At 36.7% G+C, this 19,086-nt stretch overlaps 1 protein-coding gene across 4 annotated transcripts in view; it reads right to left on the bottom strand.

Moving 5' to 3' along the window:
* Positions 1 to 279: 279 nt before the first annotated feature.
* The window catches only part of LOC131038474 (calmodulin-binding transcription activator 4), a 209,216-nt gene continuing 190,409 nt past the window's right edge, over positions 280 to 19,086 (bottom strand). For 3 of the 4 annotated variants that reach the window (XM_057970910.2, XM_057970912.2, XM_057970911.2), the window contains exon 12: positions 280 to 664. In XM_057970910.2, the coding sequence (XP_057826893.2) occupies positions 572 to 664 (93 nt within the window). In that variant the 3' untranslated portion in view covers positions 280 to 571. Of the gene's footprint in view, positions 665 to 2,661; positions 2,775 to 19,086 lie in introns of all 4 variants that reach the window. The other variant, XM_057970913.2, reaches the window with a different exon arrangement.

The raw sequence follows: 19,086 nt of genomic DNA, 5'->3' as shown, positions 1-19,086 counted from the left end.
TTTCCCTCCAAAGCAGTTGTCTTGTTTGTGAAGGCCATAAGACGAATACAAAAATATAACCACTTAAGTCTGAAATACAATGATGGTAAAGATTGACTAGGATAAGAATAATATTAAAGCGTAAGAAAAGCAGAGCTCCTACAACAGAAAAACATGGGAATAAACATATTTTTAGTTCATATATAGATGAAATGCCTATAAAACACTACAACCTTGATAAGTACAGCCATCCAAAACTGGTTACCTAAATGAAATGTTACAAGAAAGGGGAACTACAAGTTTTACTACACAAACATGCATTTCTAAGAGTGAATCCCAGGCAAGCTACAATAAGAATTATATTACAGCTGAATTTACAAAAGATGAATCAAATCACCAAGACATATTGCCACATATAGAGTATTCCACTCTAGACTTCACACGTTCCAAACAACGATTGGATGCTGTAGTCTCCAGAATTTATACAAAATTGAAAATAACTTATCACTGATGCTTAGGAAAACATGTTTGGAGAACCATCGAATTTAGAAAGTGGGAAATATTTCCCTCAACAAATGGCAGCATAAAATCATTATTCCAATAAATTCATATAATCATCTTCGATATGACTAGAACCTGCAAGTGGACTCGAGGAAGCTTCACTTGTTTTCCCATGGTATTCAGCCTGCATTTCAAGCATGGCAAGCTTTGTCAAGTACTCGTACAACCCTCAAAAGTAAGAGAACCAATCAAACAAGATTGGAAAATTAGATAAATCAATGAAACTGCATTTTAAGTGAACAAGAGCATAAAATTAAAGAAACCGTCCACCTTGTAACAGCAAGCTTGCTATTCAGTAAAATCAATAAATAAACGTATTGCATAAGAGAGTAGATTTTCAAATGGCAACAAGTGCTAATATTAATTAACAAATGGTAGAGGCAGCAAACTTTGGCAATCTGTTGGTTCTAAATATATTGCATTAGAAAATATAACGACACTGGAAGTGATTGTTTGGACTAAAAAGGCAGAGTATCCACACATAAATGATTATCTTGATTGACACAAGGAATGCATTGTGGCATAATCTACTTTTGAAAGGTGGACCCAAAAAGTCAATACCTACAGACTGTTGTCTATAATGGAAATGAATTTTTCAGACCTGTGTTTGGAAATATTCTAGAGATTGTAAAATGTTTGAAAATAGGATCCAAGGTATGAACACGTCAAGTCAACTTTAGAAATTGATTCAATTGATCCAAAGGTGGAAGGGTACAGTCTTGATGAAGATAAATTGCTTCTATACACTAATAAAATATATGTCCCTGATCTGACAAATTGAGGGAGTTAGCTTTGATCAAAGCTCATAATACTCCTTATTCAAGACACCCTAGGGTAAGTAAACTTTATTCAGATCTTCAGAAGCTATTATTTGGGGGAGGGATGAAAAATGATAGTAAATTTAGTGGCCAAGTGTTTGGAACGTCAAAAGGTGAAGGCAGAACATAATCACCTGGCATGATTACTATACCCTCCTGATATACCACATCACAAGTAGCAAGCCATTAATTGGACTTTGTTCAAGGCTTACCTATGACACCATACATGCATAATGCAATATTGGTAGTCGATGATAAGTTTGCCAAGGTGGCTTACTTCATACCATTAAACTTCACTAATGATGCCCCTACATTGGCTAGGCAATTTGTGAAGGAAATTTTCAAATTGCATGGGGTTCTTGAGAAAATCAGATCAAATAGAGATGCAAACACTTTGGTCGCCCTTGGAAACACAATTGGTGAAATATTCCTCTTAATTTTTCCCAATTTTTTCCAATTTCAAGCACCACAAGCACGTGTTAGGGTTAGAAAATGATAATCAACAACACTGCTGAAAGTAACCCTTCCACTTTCTGATCACCAAGAGCCCAATGTGGGAAGGTGAGAGCATACGGTGATAAGGGGATTGTTAGCTCAATGATCAGGTGGAAATTACAATGCAAAGTACAATGCTGGGCGGCAAGCCAGCCCCTTCCGCTTATCCAGCGGGTGATAGAAACTTCCACAGCAGTTTGGCGGTGCAACCAGCCAATTACAAGATTACAAGGAACTGAAAATAGCAACAATCACTCGACCACTTATCCAATGGGAGGACTAGAATGAAATTGCAATCTACTCAACCGCTTATTCAGTGGGAGGACGGTGTTACAATAATAAAAGAAAGGCGGCAAGCCAGCCTCTTCCACTTATTCAGACTTAGTACTATTAATCAGCTTTACAAATAAGAGCATGAAATTTTAGATTAAGAAGATCATTGTCCATCACTGCAAATGATAAGATATACACTCCCAAAACCAACACAAACCAACCACACCAAGAACACACTCCACACTAACAACTTCAAACTTTGAAATGCAAACCACACGCTAGAAAAACGCAGACCAGCAACCTAAAAACTCACCAAAAAGCTCACAATTTTGCCCACACTCAACGGAATGACCCCAAAACAGTTGCAAATGAAAGATATAAGACAGGTGATTAAGCTAGACCCAACAAACTGCATCAAATACCCCCAAATGAATTCTTGCACACATTCCCAGGCAGCCCAACATGGTACGGCTAGGGCAGAAGTACGATTTGCATTATAAAAATGAATACACAAAATTAAGCACTACAAACTTACAAGAATGATCGCCTGGGACATAGGAAGAGAACAAGGCACTACCCAGAATGAGCCGACACTCGGACAGAGAGTTATGAACGAAAACAAGCTACAGCTACACCAAAACCAGCAACCTGAAACACATTCACAGCACTCCAAAATCAGAAAACTCAAACACACTTTGCAATGAATCCATCCATTCTTTTGAATGAAGAATAGTCCCAAATCTCAACTAGTCGCTATGTTTCAAGTGAGAAGCTAAGCACGCAGTCTAGGAGGTAAGCATTCCAACAACATTTCGGCAACACTTCGTTATAATATTCTTGGATAGTCTCAAATGAAGGCCAAGGCACTTATTTATAACTTCCTCTCCATATCGAACTTCCTTTCGCTCCAATATGGGATTAAAGAGCAACATTCAAATTTACTTTAATTTGTGTTTCATTTCATTCCCTCGTCAAATCGCCCAAGGAATAATAATAATATTTCATTTGGCAACAAATACATTATTCCCTCAAGTGGATGCCAACCATAAGTTATAAAATTTAACTGCATTTTGGCGCCCCATTATGAAGGTAAAATATTTCGCCAAATAGACTTAGGATAAAAATATTATTTATCCTCTCCAAGTCGTCCAAGTCTAAATAAAATAAATATAAGGCTTAACCATTAAAATATACCTTCTTCAATTATTGTCAACTACCGATGTTGAGCTGAGGCCAAAGTACTGAACTGCGTTGCTAAAAATAGCCATTTGAGTTGGAACACAGGAACCTGCCAAAAATAGTACTTACTATAAATAGAATATTGCTAAAAATAGTAAGTGTTCCCAAAATGATTTTAACCACACTCTGAACAGATGTCAACTTACTAAAAATAGTAAGTCTGAAAAAAGTCTTCAGATTGATTTGCATGTTATAACATCGCAAAGCTCTCAGAAAACCCAAAAAAACCAGAGAAATAAGCTGCTCTCACCTCCACTTTCTAAAAATAGTAAGTCTGCCAAACTCCACTGCTTGCCATGCATGTACCATCATTGCGAAGCTTTCTAAAAACCCAGAAGGAATCCAGAGCCAAAACTGACAAACTCCAACATGCAAGCCACCAAAAATGCTGAAACATCCTCCAAGAGGTAGGAAACCCTAATTTATGCTTCCAACTAGCCTACAGGTCTCCGAAATAAGCTAACAGTCAACTGAGTTGATTATTGCTGAGAAGGGGACATTACAATTGGACTTTGGTATGATGTACCATCTTAAAACTTGTGGACAAACAGAAAGAACAAACTGAATAGTGGAAGACCTTTGCATGTATTGCATGGATCAACAAACAAAATGGGAAGAATACCTCCCACTAGCAGAGTTTTCTTGTAACAACTATTTTGAGTCTTCCTTGGGAATGGCCTCTTTTGAAACATTTTATGGCAGAACTTGACAAACATCATTGAATTGGGATAATCTTGAGGATTGAGTGATAACAGGCCCTGAAATGTTGAAAGAAACGGAAAACCAGACTAAGTCAACCAGAAAAAGATTGAAGGAAGCATTAGATAGGCAAAAGAGCTACCCAAATAGAAATAGGATGCAAAGGGAATTGTAGTAGGAGAGAAGGTTTTCTTGAGAGTTAGACCCCATAAGAGCTCCATAGATTTTGGGAATAAGGGAAAACTAGCACCAATTTACGTGGGGCCATTTGAAATATTAGAAAAGATAAACCCAGTGGCCAACAAACTAGTGTTATCTCCACAACTGAGTCATATCCATGATGTTTTTCGTATATCATTTCTCAAGAAGTATGTACTTGACCAAAAGCATATTTAAACTGGAATGCACTACAAGTCCGAGAGCCAAAGAGAATAACAGTAGAGCCATACACAATCTTGGGGAGGCACCAATACCAATTGCGCAACAAGGTGATAGATCAGCGCAAGGTACAATGGGATTCAATATGATGAGGAAAATGCTACATGTGAGGACACAAAAGAATTGCAACAGATATTTCCTTTTATATTTCAAAAAAAAATTAAGACATGATGCTATTTCACTTTTTTATTGAGACTATGGAAGTGCATCAACATTCAAAACAATGCACAATACAACGAGGGGAGGATGTCATGACCTCCTTGATGCTATTATTTTGTTACCTTATTATTTTAACAGTATATTCATTTTTATTTGTTTGGAAGGGCTTGACTAGCAAAGATGATTAATTGATTAAAATAAATAAATATGGAATAAAAAAGATATTAAATTAATTAATAAGTAAATAAGATAATAATAAACTCACGTCATAACCCTCGAAATTGGTTATAGGCTTACCTACCCTATTCTAGTAGTGGCACATAAGTTGGAGTAAAATCAGGAAATTTACTCTAGTTACAAGGAAGAGCTGATTAGTAACTCCCAAGTCTTCTCTCACGTTGCCCAATTGAGGCTTATTTAATCTACACTCAACTCCCCTCTATTTGGGTGTGGCTATTAGGAATAAAGCTATGTACCTCCAACTAGAATACCTCAAGATGTAACCAGTAATTAATTTCCATTAGCCTGGAAAAATTTGAGTTCTTTGGAAAAATCGGCATAAATAAGGATGTAAGGAGATTGGAGAGGATGGAATTATTTTTGTAGTATATTTGTCTTCTACTTTCCATCTATCGCTGTAAGGAGTGAGGAGAAGGTTATGAGAAGAAGACTACAGAGAGAGAAGAGTGCAAACTGGACATAGGAGCTCAACTAGTTTTTTCCTTCTCCATTGTAGAAAGAAATTCCTGGTATGCGCAACAGCTCCAGAATAGTGTAATACCTCTAGTTATCTTTGGTTGTAGATGTTTGATAATGGGAAAAATAAGCATATCAGTTAGAATTATGGATTGCAAGTCACTATGTTAGAATTGCAAGATCTCGTGTCTTGTCTATCCTTCCACTATGCTCAAGCCTCCTGTATCTGTCTAAAACTCTCATTCTTTCTTTTGGTAATATGCAGGAATCTTAGTTTCTTCCATCCAATCCCTCTCCCTTATTGGTGCCAAAAGTTGGTTGATTTAATAATAAATTCTTCCCCATTGTCCTCATAGCCAAAATCTCTTCATTTAGGTGTCTCGCTATGGATGTCTCCCTCCCACCATGGCTTGCACACTACATGTGTAAAAATGAAGGTTGATGAATATGAAAAAAACTGTTAGTGTTGTTAGGGTGTCGATCCATGATAGAGTTGAATACCTTGCCCTTCAATATGGGATCATGTTACCCTCATAATTGCGCTACAGATTGGAATACCTCATAAATACTTAAAGATTCTAAATCTTATCACAGATTCTTGTGCATGACTAGAGACGCCCAAATCATTATCTATGTAAGGGTGCAACTACTCATCCTCTATCGTATACACAAATTGTTTTGAGTTGTTTCCTTTAGACCTGCTCAAAATAACTAGCTCTTATGATAAATCATACCATCCCATCTACTATTCCACAATCACATCAACATTGTCTAAACATGTTTTATTTTAAAAGCCAAAACACCTACTACTTATTGATGTCTGTTTAGGACTAGTAATGGCAGTGAGCAATAGGGTAATCGCAAGGAAGGTCAAGTCACCCTAAACTTAGTACTAACTAGGATCTAGTTATCTACAGCTATATCACTCTGGGTAAAAAAAGTCAACTTATTACTATTTAGGAGATCGATAACCAATAAATTTTATTGAATATCTTGGAGTATACTGTTGATGGCATTTCCAGTTTCATTTATGTGACATTGCTAAATGTAGGATTGGGAGCATCTTCTTTTTCATTAATCTATTTCAAGAAGCTGATTGCAAATCAAAGCATGTGAAAACATGATTCATTATTGCATTGAATAAATCAAGAGAAAGGATTTAATATGACAATGTCAAAAACCTTATAACATAATTGATGTACTACTGATGTATGATGTGACTAAGAAATGCCAACTTGTGAGAATAGTAAATGAAAATCTTATTGTTGTCCTCATTTTTGTTTTCAAAAATGAAGGACCATTACATGAAATTTTTGTGAAAAAATGAAAAAATTTACTCTGTGGCACGCTTCCCGAGGCAGAATTTCGACTAATCCTTGGACTGGCTTAATCCTCAGTCCATCCTCGAACTACGTTTCGAATTTCGTCAAATTCTGGGTTCGTTTGCTATGTCTTTCCTTCAGTCGGGTTTTAAAACCCCAACTGCAGGTGGAGAATTTTCTTCAAACTGCAAGTTTTAATGATATTCATTGTTTTGGTCTTTGTAGGGGAATTTTTGACCAATTACATGTGCACTTTTATTTCAAATATGTTACTTGTAATTTATTTTAAATTTCCCCTTTGTTGTTTTTATCTTTTTATTGTTTTTTGGTCATTTTTAGTTAAAATAGGGATTTTTTGGCTCAACTGCAAGTAAACTTGCAGTTTGGTCAAAAAACCCCTACTTTAATGGTTTTTGCATGTAATAGGGATTTTAAATCCCCATTACATATGTGCAAGCAAGTATAACTTGTTGTAGGGATTTTATTTCCCATTTACAAGTATTTAAAACTTGCAGTTTGCTCCAAAAAACCCGATTTTGCCTTGTAAGTGAAAAAGTGACAATTTAAAACTTGCACTTTGGTCCAAAAAACCCGATTTTGCTCATAAAGTGCATTTTTGAAATTTTAAACTTGCTATTTGGCCAAAAAATCCCGATTTTGCCTAACATGTTGAAAAAGTGAAATTTTAAACTTGTCATATCCTCCAAAAAACCCGATTTTCATTGTTTCATACATTTTAAACTTGCTATTTGTTCCAAAAAACCCGAATTGCAAGGAAAAACATGTTTTTTGAAGATTTTTAGCAAATTTTTGTGGAGATTTTTTGGGAGATAGAAGGCGTTTTGGATTCCTTCCTATTTCCATGCATTTTTAGACACCTTTCACGCCACATGGAGGTTAAGTTTGCTGGTTTTTAGGTTTATAACAGCAAACACGTTTTTGCTAAAAAACCACGTTTTTCTTCATTAAAAATGCCACGAATCAGCAATGTTATGAATCGTTTTGGCTTGGTATGCTAAGGTATTGAGGTTAGAAAGAGTCTTGGCCATTTTCCATGCCATTTCTCATGCATTTGCTGCCACGTTTTTCAGTTTTTGCCATTTTTTCAAAAACGTGGCTAGGGTTTTGGAATACGGTTAATTTCTTTTTAAGAGATATTCTTCTTTATTTCAAAGATTGATTATCTTTTGGAGAGGCATTTTCACATTGGAGCAAGGTAAGATTTATTTTCTTCTTGTTTCTTTTTTCTTGTTTTCTTGTTTTTTTCTTTCTAGTTGTAAATTTGTAAATGGTTGGTTCTTCCCCAAAAATCAGATTTTGTGAGAGAGATTTTCCCTTTTATAAAGCAATTTTAGAATTGCATTGTTCTTCCCCATTTTCCCTCTTTACTTGTATTCGGGATTTTAAATTCCAATTACAAGTTGGATGAAAATCATTGTTCTTCCCTTACGGATAAAAGATTTAACCATTTTTTTTTTTTTGAAATCCGGGTTGCAAGTTGAAAGTTCTTCCCATTTTTGCATTGGCAAAGTTCCAAGTGATCTTCTTGAAATTCATTTTTACCTATCCGCTTCCAATTCCCTCATCCGTACATACCAATTCATCCACTCATTTCACACCTTCATTCATTTTCCCCATTTAAAGTCTACTTGCAGTCAGCCATCCAGAACCCGAAATTGGTCCAAAATGCACTCAAAAAACACTTGAAAATGAGTTTTAAAGGACCAATTACAAGTGCAAACTTGTAGTTACCCATTACACACATGAAGTTGCGTGTTTGTTCCCACATTTGCAAGTTAATGCTCTTGTTTTTCCCACACATGTAATGCAGCTTCCAAAACCCGAAATTCACTTGTGAGCCCATTTTCGCATCAATTTATCCCTTCCCTTGTCAATCCGGTTTGCACACACGATCTACCAAATCAATGGATTAAGGCATGGGCCTTATTTTGCAAGAAGATTTCAAGAATGAAGGATGATACAAAGAAGAGATACAACAACAATTCATGGTTGAGAGCATAGAATGCTTTCAAGACAAAGATGGTCATGACATGAAAAGAGGAAGGCAGCCCGTTCCCTCTTGAAAAGCTAGTATTACCCCAAGCAAGAAGACAAGGATGCAAGTTCCCGTTCCGGTTCAAGATGTCTTTACCAATCTAGAATACTTCAAGTTCTAGCATCCTGAAGCGACATGAAGATCATCACAGACAAAGGATGATGCAGTTAGAGTCGTGTCTTTAGACACATGGAATAGTTTTAGTTATGCATTTGTAATTTCGTTTTGACAAGTTACATGTAAAAATATTTTTTGTAAAATGCAAGTTACACATTACTTGCACTTTTGTAATTACATGTAAGGCAACTACAAGTTGTGTCCGATTAGGACTGTAGTTGGAATAAGTCTTAGTTAGTTGGAGTAACTCTTAGTTAGTTAATGAAGTCTCAGTTAGTTATTGAATGAGTCTTGGTGGTTGAGAGAATCTCTCAAGTTAGTTAGGATCCTCCCACCTTTTTCTCAAGGCTCCTCTTCTATAAATACTGGAGGAGTCTATTGTAATTTTTATCTTTTGGAAAGCAAGCAAAAACTCTGCCAAATTTACAGCAAGAAGTCTTTGAGCTTATGTATGTGAATTGAAGGTTTTGAAGAATAATAAAGAAGGATTACTCAAGTTTTGAGTCTTTGAGCTACATGTTTGAGTTTGAATCTTTTTATTCCTTCTATGCAAAGTATTTCTAAAGGGGCTTAGTCCAATCTGATTTGAAGTCTTTGAGCTGCAAGTAGAGAAGATTAATTAAAATAGGAAACTCTCTTGAAGGAGCAGCAAGTCTTTGAGCTTGCGTCCATTCTTGAGGAAAATTACTGTTTGATAAGAAATAGCAGCAAGTCTTTGAGCTTGCATTAGTTCTTGTCTTTGTGTTAAAAGAATAGATTATTCCAGTCTTTGAGCTGTTATCTTTTATTCGTTGTAAAATTTAGTATAGCAAAGGGTAGATAGGACTTCCAATAGTCAAGTCTTTGAGCTTGATATTGCTGTCCCGTCCCGAAGGAAGTGACGGGAGTCTTTGAGCTTTCAGGAAACTTCACTTCCTTTCTCTCATTTTACTTGAAAGTGGTTACTGCTGTTATTCAATCGCTATCCTTTTCTGTGAAGAGAAAAAGGATATTGTCTTTCTTGAAAAAAGAAGAAAGATTGCTGTCCCATCCAATTTTATTTTCCAAGTTGTAGTTAGATAGGGGGAGCCTTCCCTTAATTAGGAGAGTTTTTACTCGTGTGCTGTAGTTGAAACCACAATTTTGTATATTTCCCCAAGTGTACAAAATTTTCAACCAACAGTTTTTTGGCGACTCTACTGGGGATACGGACGCATTCGGAAGCCTCACGCTTTCGTTTGAAGATTAGTGTCTTGCTGGTAAAAAAAAGAAAAAAAAAAGGAAATAACTTTTGTTGGGTTTCCTGCTGATCGAAGGAGATTTGAAGTACTTTGTTATTTCTGTCTTTAAAGATCTCTGATATAAATTTGTTTGGCCCATCCGAGACACCAACAGTTTTTTGGCGACTCTGTTGGGGACACGGATGCATTCGGAAGCCTCACGCTTTCGTTTGAAGATTAGTGTCTTGTTGGTAAAAAAAAAAAAAAAATTTTTGGGTTTCTGCTAGGATATTATACGCATTCAAAAGCCTCACGCTTTTGTTTGAAGTATACCGGTATGCTATTCATTGTAATTCCTGTTTTTGTAATTTCTCAAACTTTCACCAAGGATATGTTAAATGGCTGCTCAAGGTCCTTGGGGGAATGCTTTTGGTCCGTTGAATTTGACTCCGCCTTTGCATGCTCTTCCTGATGGTTCGAGGAAGAACTTTCCCAAGTTCTTTGGAGATGAACATCAACACCCTGATGAACACATTGTTGCTTTCTACATAGCATGTGGTGTTCATGGTGTTGAACACGAAGATGTATCTGTAAGATTATTTGTGGATACTCTGCAAGGTATTGCAGCTGATTGGTTTTATAACCTTTCTGCTGGTTCGATTATATCTTGGGCCACACTTAAAGACAAGTTTGAAGAGAGGTTCAAGCCTGTAGAAGATGTGCATGCATTGTTAGCTCAGATGGCTCAAACGAAAAAAGAGTCACATGAACCCATGCGGGATTTTGTGGCTAAATTCAATAAGTTGTGTAACAAAATTCCAGTTGTTGCTCAGCCTACCGCTGCAAATTTGAAGTGCTTCTTCATCAATGCTCAAGTGCCAGAAGTATGTTTTTTGTTGAGAAGGGAAGTCCCAAGAGACCTTGCAGCAACACAAGCCTTGGCAATTGATATTGAAGATAATCTTATCCTTGCTGGTAAGATGAAGATAGAATCAAATGGGTCCAAAGAAGTCTCTTCATTGGGATCATGGGCTACCAAGAGAACAGATCCCATGGTGCAGAAGTTGGCTAATGAGTTGATTGCCCTCAAAAGGCAAATAGCTCAAGGTGTATTCTCTTCCCCTTATAAAGACATTCCAAGGAGGCCATACCCAAATATTGCTCCGAGTTATGTAGTTGAAAATCAAGATAAGTTTCCTTCATCACCAGAAGGGCTTGCTCTTGAGGCACCGCCAAAAAATGCAGCAGTGGAGGATTTTGAATTTGAACAAAGTGATCTTGTTGGTCTCTTCCAAGAAGATGAGGAAGCAGACATAGCTGGCGACTCTCAAATCTGGTTTATGCAGTTCCAGAAAGCTGATGAACAAAAAGAATGCACCATGCCGGATACCATGGACAATGCACAACAAGAGGTTGAAGGCCATTCTTCCAAGGTGTCGGTAAACGAGCACAATCATGTCATGGGATGTGAAAAGATGGTTTATGAACATAAAGACAATTCTATTTTGAATTTTGGAAAGTTTGATGAGAGTTGTCATGAAGCAAATTTCAGCTCTCCTATTCAAAAGAGTAAAGAAGATATTGAAGATGATACATTTTGGGATGAGATGGAACTATTTTGTTCAAGCTTTGATGTTAAACCGATATCTCATAAGTTAAAAGATCATGAGAAGCTTGAGAAAGATGAAAATCAAGAGTCTATTTTCCAAGATGGAGGTTTTGATATTGGTTCAAGTCCCCAAGAAAGTTCTATAGAAGAATTCTCTTTTTGTATGAGCATGCATGAAGGTCCCAATCAAGTTGAAATGAATGCATTCGTGTTCCAAGGTCATGAACTTGGACATATCATGCATAAGAGATCTAACCCAAAACTTGATGAGGATCATTTCATGAGTACTATAGAAGAGTTTTGTTTAAATCTTGTTGATGATTCTCTCAAATCTGAAGTTTGTAAACAGCATACTGAGGAATGCAATGCAGTCATGGTTTCATTTGAATCACATGAAGATCTTTCTGTCCAGCATAAGGTTATGATTGAAGAAGTAGCTGATAAAGATGTAATCAGCAAGAAGAATTATGTTTTTGTCCCATCAAGAGGATGTCCAATCAGACATCTTTCTTGGTTGGAAGCCAATGGGAGGACAAAGGTTTCACTTGTTCCTGAGCCGGTAGATACACTTGTTGAAGAGTCCAAACATGCATTTTCAGCTAAGCAAGAGCAGTCTGGCATCAAAAATCTACTTTGGAGCAGCAGTACATATGATTCATTTCAAGAGGAAGGTCAATTTGTTCATCTTTTCCAAGGAGTGTTGCATCAAGTTCTGGTGCAATCGATTATTCTTCAATTGGTTGTGGCTGCTCATGATCATGCAAGGTACTATAAGTTGTTGAAAAAAGGCAATTATTTTGCTGAGCCAGTGAATGGTTTCATTTGAAAAGTTTTCATTGTGGCTAGTTTAGGATAGGTAGGTTTCTATTTTCAATAAGTGCAGTTGCACAAGTTAGCATCTTAGTTAGTTGCTTTGCGTCAGTCATATCATCCTTCGGTCGTCTGCGTCTTTTACTTTTGGTCTTTTGTCTTTTTGTTTTTGTTTTTGCTTTGATTGACTCTGTGGCCCAATGGATAAGAGGAAGGCACTTAGAGTTCTGGATTCTTTTCTTTCACAATCTTGAAGGATAAATGAAAGAATTCCCCAGTCAGAGCCAATTGTTGTCCTCATTTTTGTTTTCAAAAATGAAGGACCATTACATGAAATTTTTGTGAAAAAATGAAAAAAATTACTCTATGGCACGCTTCCCGAGGCAGAATTTCGACTAATCCTTGGACTGGCTTAATCCTCAGTCCATCCTCGAACTACGTTTCGAATTTCGTCAAATTCTGGGTTCGTTTGCTATGTCTTTCCTTCAGTCGGGTTTTAAAACCCCAACTGCAGGTGGAGAATTTTCTTCAAACTGCAAGTTTTAATGATATTCATTGTTTTGGTCTTTGTAGGGGAATTTTTGACCAATTACATGTGCACTTTTATTTCAAATATGTTACTTGTAATTTATTTTAAATTTCCCCTTTGTTGTTTTTATCTTTTTATTGTTTTTTGGTCATTTTTAGTTAAAATAGGGATTTTTTGGCTCAACTGCAAGTAAACTTGCAGTTTGGTCAAAAAACCCCTACTTTAATGGTTTTTGCATGTAATAGGGATTTTAAATCCCCATTACATATGTGCAAGCAAGTATAACTTGTTGTAGGGATTTTATTTCCCATTTACAAGTATTTAAAACTTGCAGTTTGCTCCAAAAAACCCGATTTTGCCTTGTAAGTGAAAAAGTGACAATTTAAAACTTGCACTTTGGTCCAAAAAACCCGATTTTGCTCATAAAGTGCATTTTTGAAATTTTAAACTTGCTATTTGGCCAAAAAATCCCGATTTTGCCTAACATGTTGAAAAAGTGAAATTTTAAACTTGTCATATCCTCCAAAAAACCCGATTTTCATTGTTTCATACATTTTAAACTTGCTATTTGTTCCAAAAAACCCGAATTGCAAGGAAAAACATGTTTTTTGAAGATTTTTAGCAAATTTTTGTGGAGATTTTTTGGGAGATAGAAGGCGTTTTGGATTCCTTCCTATTTCCATGCATTTTTAGACACCTTTCACGCCACATGGAGGTTAAGTTTGCTGGTTTTTAGGTTTATAACAGCAAACACGTTTTTGCTAAAAAACCACGTTTTTCTTCATTAAAAATGCCACGAATCAGCAATGTTATGAATCGTTTTGGCTTGGTATGCTAAGGTATTGAGGTTAGAAAGAGTCTTGGCCATTTTCCATGCCATTTCTCATGCATTTGCTGCCACGTTTTTCAGTTTTTGCCATTTTTTCAAAAACGTGGCTAGGGTTTTGGAATACGGTTAATTTCTTTTTAAGAGATATTCTTCTTTATTTCAAAGATTGATTATCTTTTGGAGAGGCATTTTCACATTGGAGCAAGGTAAGATTTATTTTCTTCTTGTTTCTTTTTTCTTGTTTTCTTGTTTTTTTCTTTCTAGTTGTAAATTTGTAAATGGTTGGTTCTTCCCCAAAAATCAGATTTTGTGAGAGAGATTTTCCCTTTTGTAAAGCAATTTTAGAATTGCATTGTTCTTCCCCATTTTCCCTCTTTACTTGTATTCGGGATTTTAAATTCCAATTACAAGTTGGATGAAAATCATTGTTCTTCCCTTACGGATAAAAGATTTAACCATTTTTTTTTTTTTGAAATCCGGGTTGCAAGTTGAAAGTTCTTCCCATTTTTGCATTGGCAAAGTTCCAAGTGATCTTCTTGAAATTCATTTTTACCTATCCGCTTCCAATTCCCTCATCCGTACATACCAATTCATCCACTCATTTCACACCTTCATTCATTTTCCCCATTTAAAGTCTACTTGCAGTCAGCCATCCAGAACCCGAAATTGGTCCAAAATGCACTCAAAAAACACTTGAAAATGAGTTTTAAAGGACCAATTACAAGTGCAAACTTGTAGTTACCCATTACACACATGAAGTTGCGTGTTTGTTCCCACATTTGCAAGTTAATGCTCTTGTTTTTCCCACACATGTAATGCAGCTTCCAAAACCCGAAATTCACTTGTGAGCCCATTTTCGCATCAATTTATCCCTTCCCTTGTCAATCCGGTTTGCACACACGATCTACCAAATCAATGGATTAAGGCATGGGCCTTATTTTGCAAGAAGATTTCAAGAATGAAGGATGATACAAAGAAGAGATACAACAACAATTCATGGTTGAGAGCATAGAATGCTTTCAAGACAAAGATGGTCATGACATGAAAAGAGGAAGGCAGCCCGTTCCCTCTTGAAAAGCTAGTATTACCCCAAGCAAGAAGACAAGGATGCAAGTTCCCGTTCCGGTTCAAGATGTCTTTACCAATCTAGAATACTTCAAGTTCTAGCATCCTGAAGCGACATGAAGATCATCACAGACAAAGGATGATGCAGTTAGAGTCGTGTCTTTAGACACATGGAATAGTTTTAGTTATGCATTTGTAATTTCGTTTTGACAAGTTACATGTAAAAATATTTTTTGTAAAATGCAAGTTACACATTACTTGCACTTTTGTAATTACATGTAAGGCAACTACAAGTTGTGTCCGATTAGGACTGTAGTTGGAATAAGTCTTAGTTAGTTGGAGTAACTCTTAGTTAGTTAATGAAGTCTCAGTTAGTTATTGAATGAGTCTTGGTGGTTGAGAGAATCTCTCAAGTTAGTTAGGATCCTCCCACCTTTTTCTCAAGGCTCCTCTTCTATAAATACTGGAGGAGTCTATTGTAATTTTTATCTTTTGGAAAGCAAGCAAAAACTCTGCCAAATTTACAGCAAGAAGTCTTTGAGCTTATGTATGTGAATTGAAGGTTTTGAAGAATAATAAAGAAGGATTACTCAAGTTTTGAGTCTTTGAGCTACATGTTTGAGTTTGAATCTTTTTATTCCTTCTATGCAAAGTATTTCTAAAGGGGCTTAGTCCAATCTGATTTGAAGTCTTTGAGCTGCAAGTAGAGAAGATTAATTAAAATAGGAAACTCTCTTGAAGGAGCAGCAAGTCTTTGAGCTTGCGTCCATTCTTGAGGAAAATTACTGTTTGATAAGAAATAGCAGCAAGTCTTTGAGCTTGCATTAGTTCTTGTCTTTGTGTTAAAAGAATAGATTATTCCAGTCTTTGAGCTGTTATCTTTTATTCGTTGTAAAATTTAGTATAGCAAAGGGTAGATAGGACTTCCAATAGTCAAGTCTTTGAGCTTGATATTGCTGTCCCGTCCCGAAGGAAGTGACGGGAGTCTTTGAGCTTTCAGGAAACTTCACTTCCTTTCTCTCATTTTACTTGAAAGTGGTTACTGCTGTTATTCAATCGCTATCCTTTTCTGTGAAGAGAAAAAGGATATTGTCTTTCTTGAAAAAAGAAGAAAGATTGCTGTCCCATCCAATTTTATTTTCCAAGTTGTAGTTAGATAGGGGGAGCCTTCCCTTAATTAGGAGAGTTTTTACTCGTGTGCTGTAGTTGAAACCACAATTTTGTATATTTCCCCAAGTGTACAAAATTTTCAACCAACAGTTTTTTGGCGACTCTACTGGGGATACGGACGCATTCGGAAGCCTCACGCTTTCGTTTGAAGATTAGTGTCTTGCTGGTAAAAAAAAGAAAAAAAAAAGGAAATAACTTTTGTTGGGTTTCCTGCTGATCGAAGGAGATTTGAAGTACTTTGTTATTTCTGTCTTTAAAGATCTCTGATATAAATTTGTTTGGCCCATCCGAGACACCAACAGTTTTTTGGCGACTCTGTTGGGGACACGGATGCATTCGGAAGCCTCACGCTTTCGTTTGAAGATTAGTGTCTTGTTGGTAAAAAAAAAAAAAAAATTTTTGGGTTTCTGCTAGGATATTATACGCATTCAAAAGCCTCACGCTTTTGTTTGAAGTATACCGGTATGCTATTCATTGTAATTCCTGTTTTTGTAATTTCTCAAACTTTCACCAAGGATATGTTAAATGGCTGCTCAAGGTCCTTGGGGGAATGCTTTTGGTCCGTTGAATTTGACTCCGCCTTTGCATGCTCTTCCTGATGGTTCGAGGAAGAACTTTCCCAAGTTCTTTGGAGATGAACATCAACACCCTGATGAACACATTGTTGCTTTCTACATAGCATGTGGTGTTCATGGTGTTGAACACGAAGATGTATCTGTAAGATTATTTGTGGATACTCTGCAAGGTATTGCAGCTGATTGGTTTTATAACCTTTCTGCTGGTTCGATTATATCTTGGGCCACACTTAAAGACAAGTTTGAAGAGAGGTTCAAGCCTGTAGAAGATGTGCATGCATTGTTAGCTCAGATGGCTCAAACGAAAAAAGAGTCACATGAACCCATGCGGGATTTTGTGGCTAAATTCAATAAGTTGTGTAACAAAATTCCAGTTGTTGCTCAGCCTACCGCTGCAAATTTGAAGTGCTTCTTCATCAATGCTCAAGTGCCAGAAGTATGTTTTTTGTTGAGAAGGGAAGTCCCAAGAGACCTTGCAGCAACACAAGCCTTGGCAATTGATATTGAAGATAATCTTATCCTTGCTGGTAAGATGAAGATAGAATCAAATGGGTCCAAAGAAGTCTCTTCATTGGGATCATGGGCTACCAAGAGAACAGATCCCATGGTGCAGAAGTTGGCTAATGAGTTGATTGCCCTCAAAAGGCAAATAGCTCAAGGTGTATTCTCTTCCCCTTATAAAGACATTCCAAGGAGGCCATACCCAAATATTGCTCCGAGTTATGTAGTTGAAAATCAAGATAAGTTTCCTTCATCACCAGAAGGGCTTGCTCTTGAGGCACCGCCAAAAAATGCAGCAGTGGAGGATTTTGAATTTGAACAAAGTGATCTTGTTGGTCTCTTCCAAGAAGATGAGGAAGCAGACATAGCTGGCGACTCTCAAATCTGGTTTATGCAGTTCCAGAAAGCTGATGAACAAAAAGAATGCACCATGCCGGATACCATGGACAATGCACAACAAGAGGTTGAAGGCCATTCTTCCAAGGTGTCGGTAAACGAGCACAATCATGTCATGGGATGTGAAAAGATGGTTTATGAACATAAAGACAATTCTATTTTGAATTTTGGAAAGTTTGATGAGAGTTGTCATGAAGCAAATTTCAGCTCTCCTATTCAAAAGAGTAAAGAAGATATTGAAGATGATACATTTTGGGATGAGATGGAACTATTTTGTTCAAGCTTTGATGTTAAACCGATATCTCATAAGTTAAAAGATCATGAGAAGCTTGAGAAAGATGAAAATCAAGAGTCTATTTTCCAAGATGGAGGTTTTGATATTGGTTCAAGTCCCCAAGAAAGTTCTATAGAAGAATTCTCTTTTTGTATGAGCATGCATGAAGGTCCCAATCAAGTTGAAATGAATGCATTCGTGTTCCAAGGTCATGAACTTGGACATATCATGCATAAGAGATCTAACCCAAAACTTGATGAGGATCATTTCATGAGTACTATAGAAGAGTTTTGTTTAAATCTTGTTGATGATTCTCTCAAATCTGAAGTTTGTAAACAGCATACTGAGGAATGCAATGCAGTCATGGTTTCATTTGAATCACATGAAGATCTTTCTGTCCAGCATAAGGTTATGATTGAAGAAGTAGCTGATAAAGATGTAATCAGCAAGAAGAATTATGTTTTTGTCCCATCAAGAGGATGTCCAATCAGACATCTTTCTTGGTTGGAAGCCAATGGGAGGACAAAGGTTTCACTTGTTCCTGAGCCGGTAGATACACTTGTTGAAGAGTCCAAACATGCATTTTCAGCTAAGCAAGAGCAGTCTGGCATCAAAAATCTACTTTGGAGCAGCAGTACATATGATTCATTTCAAGAGGAAGGTCAATTTGTTCATCTTTTCCAAGGAGTGTTGCATCAAGTTCTGGTGCAATCGATTATTCTTCAATTGGTTGTGGCTGCTCATGATCATGCAAGGTACTATAAGTTGTTGAAAAAAGGCAATTATTTTGCTGAGCCAGTGAATGGTTTCATTTGAAAAGTTTTCATTGTGGCTAGTTTAGGATAGGTAGGTTTCTATTTTCAATAAGTGCAGTTGCACAAGTTAGCATCTTAGTTAGTTGCTTTGCGTCAGTCATATCATCCTTCGGTCGTCTGCGTCTTTTACTTTTGGTCTTTTGTCTTTTTGTTTTTGTTTTTGCTTTGATTGACTCTGTGGCCCAATGGATAAGAGGAAGGCACTTAGAGTTCTGGATTCTTTTCTTTCACAATCTTGAAGGATAAATGAAAGAATTCCCCAGTCAGAGCCAATTGTTGTCCTCATTTTTGTTTTCAAAAATGAAGGACCATTACATGAAATTTTTGTGAAAAAATGAAAAAAATTACTCTATGGCACGCTTCCCGAGGCAGAATTTCGACTAATCCTTGGACTGGCTTAATCCTCAGTCCATCCTCGAACTACGTTTCGAATTTCGTCAAATTCTGGGTTCGTTTGCTATG

The sequence above is a fragment of the Cryptomeria japonica genome, chromosome 10 (assembly GCF_030272615.1).
Source record: "Cryptomeria japonica chromosome 10, Sugi_1.0, whole genome shotgun sequence".
Classification (NCBI taxonomy): Eukaryota; Viridiplantae; Streptophyta; class Pinopsida; order Cupressales; family Cupressaceae; genus Cryptomeria; species Cryptomeria japonica.
The sequence above is the reverse complement of the archived record's forward strand: the minus strand, read 5'-3'. Positions and strand labels throughout refer to the sequence as shown.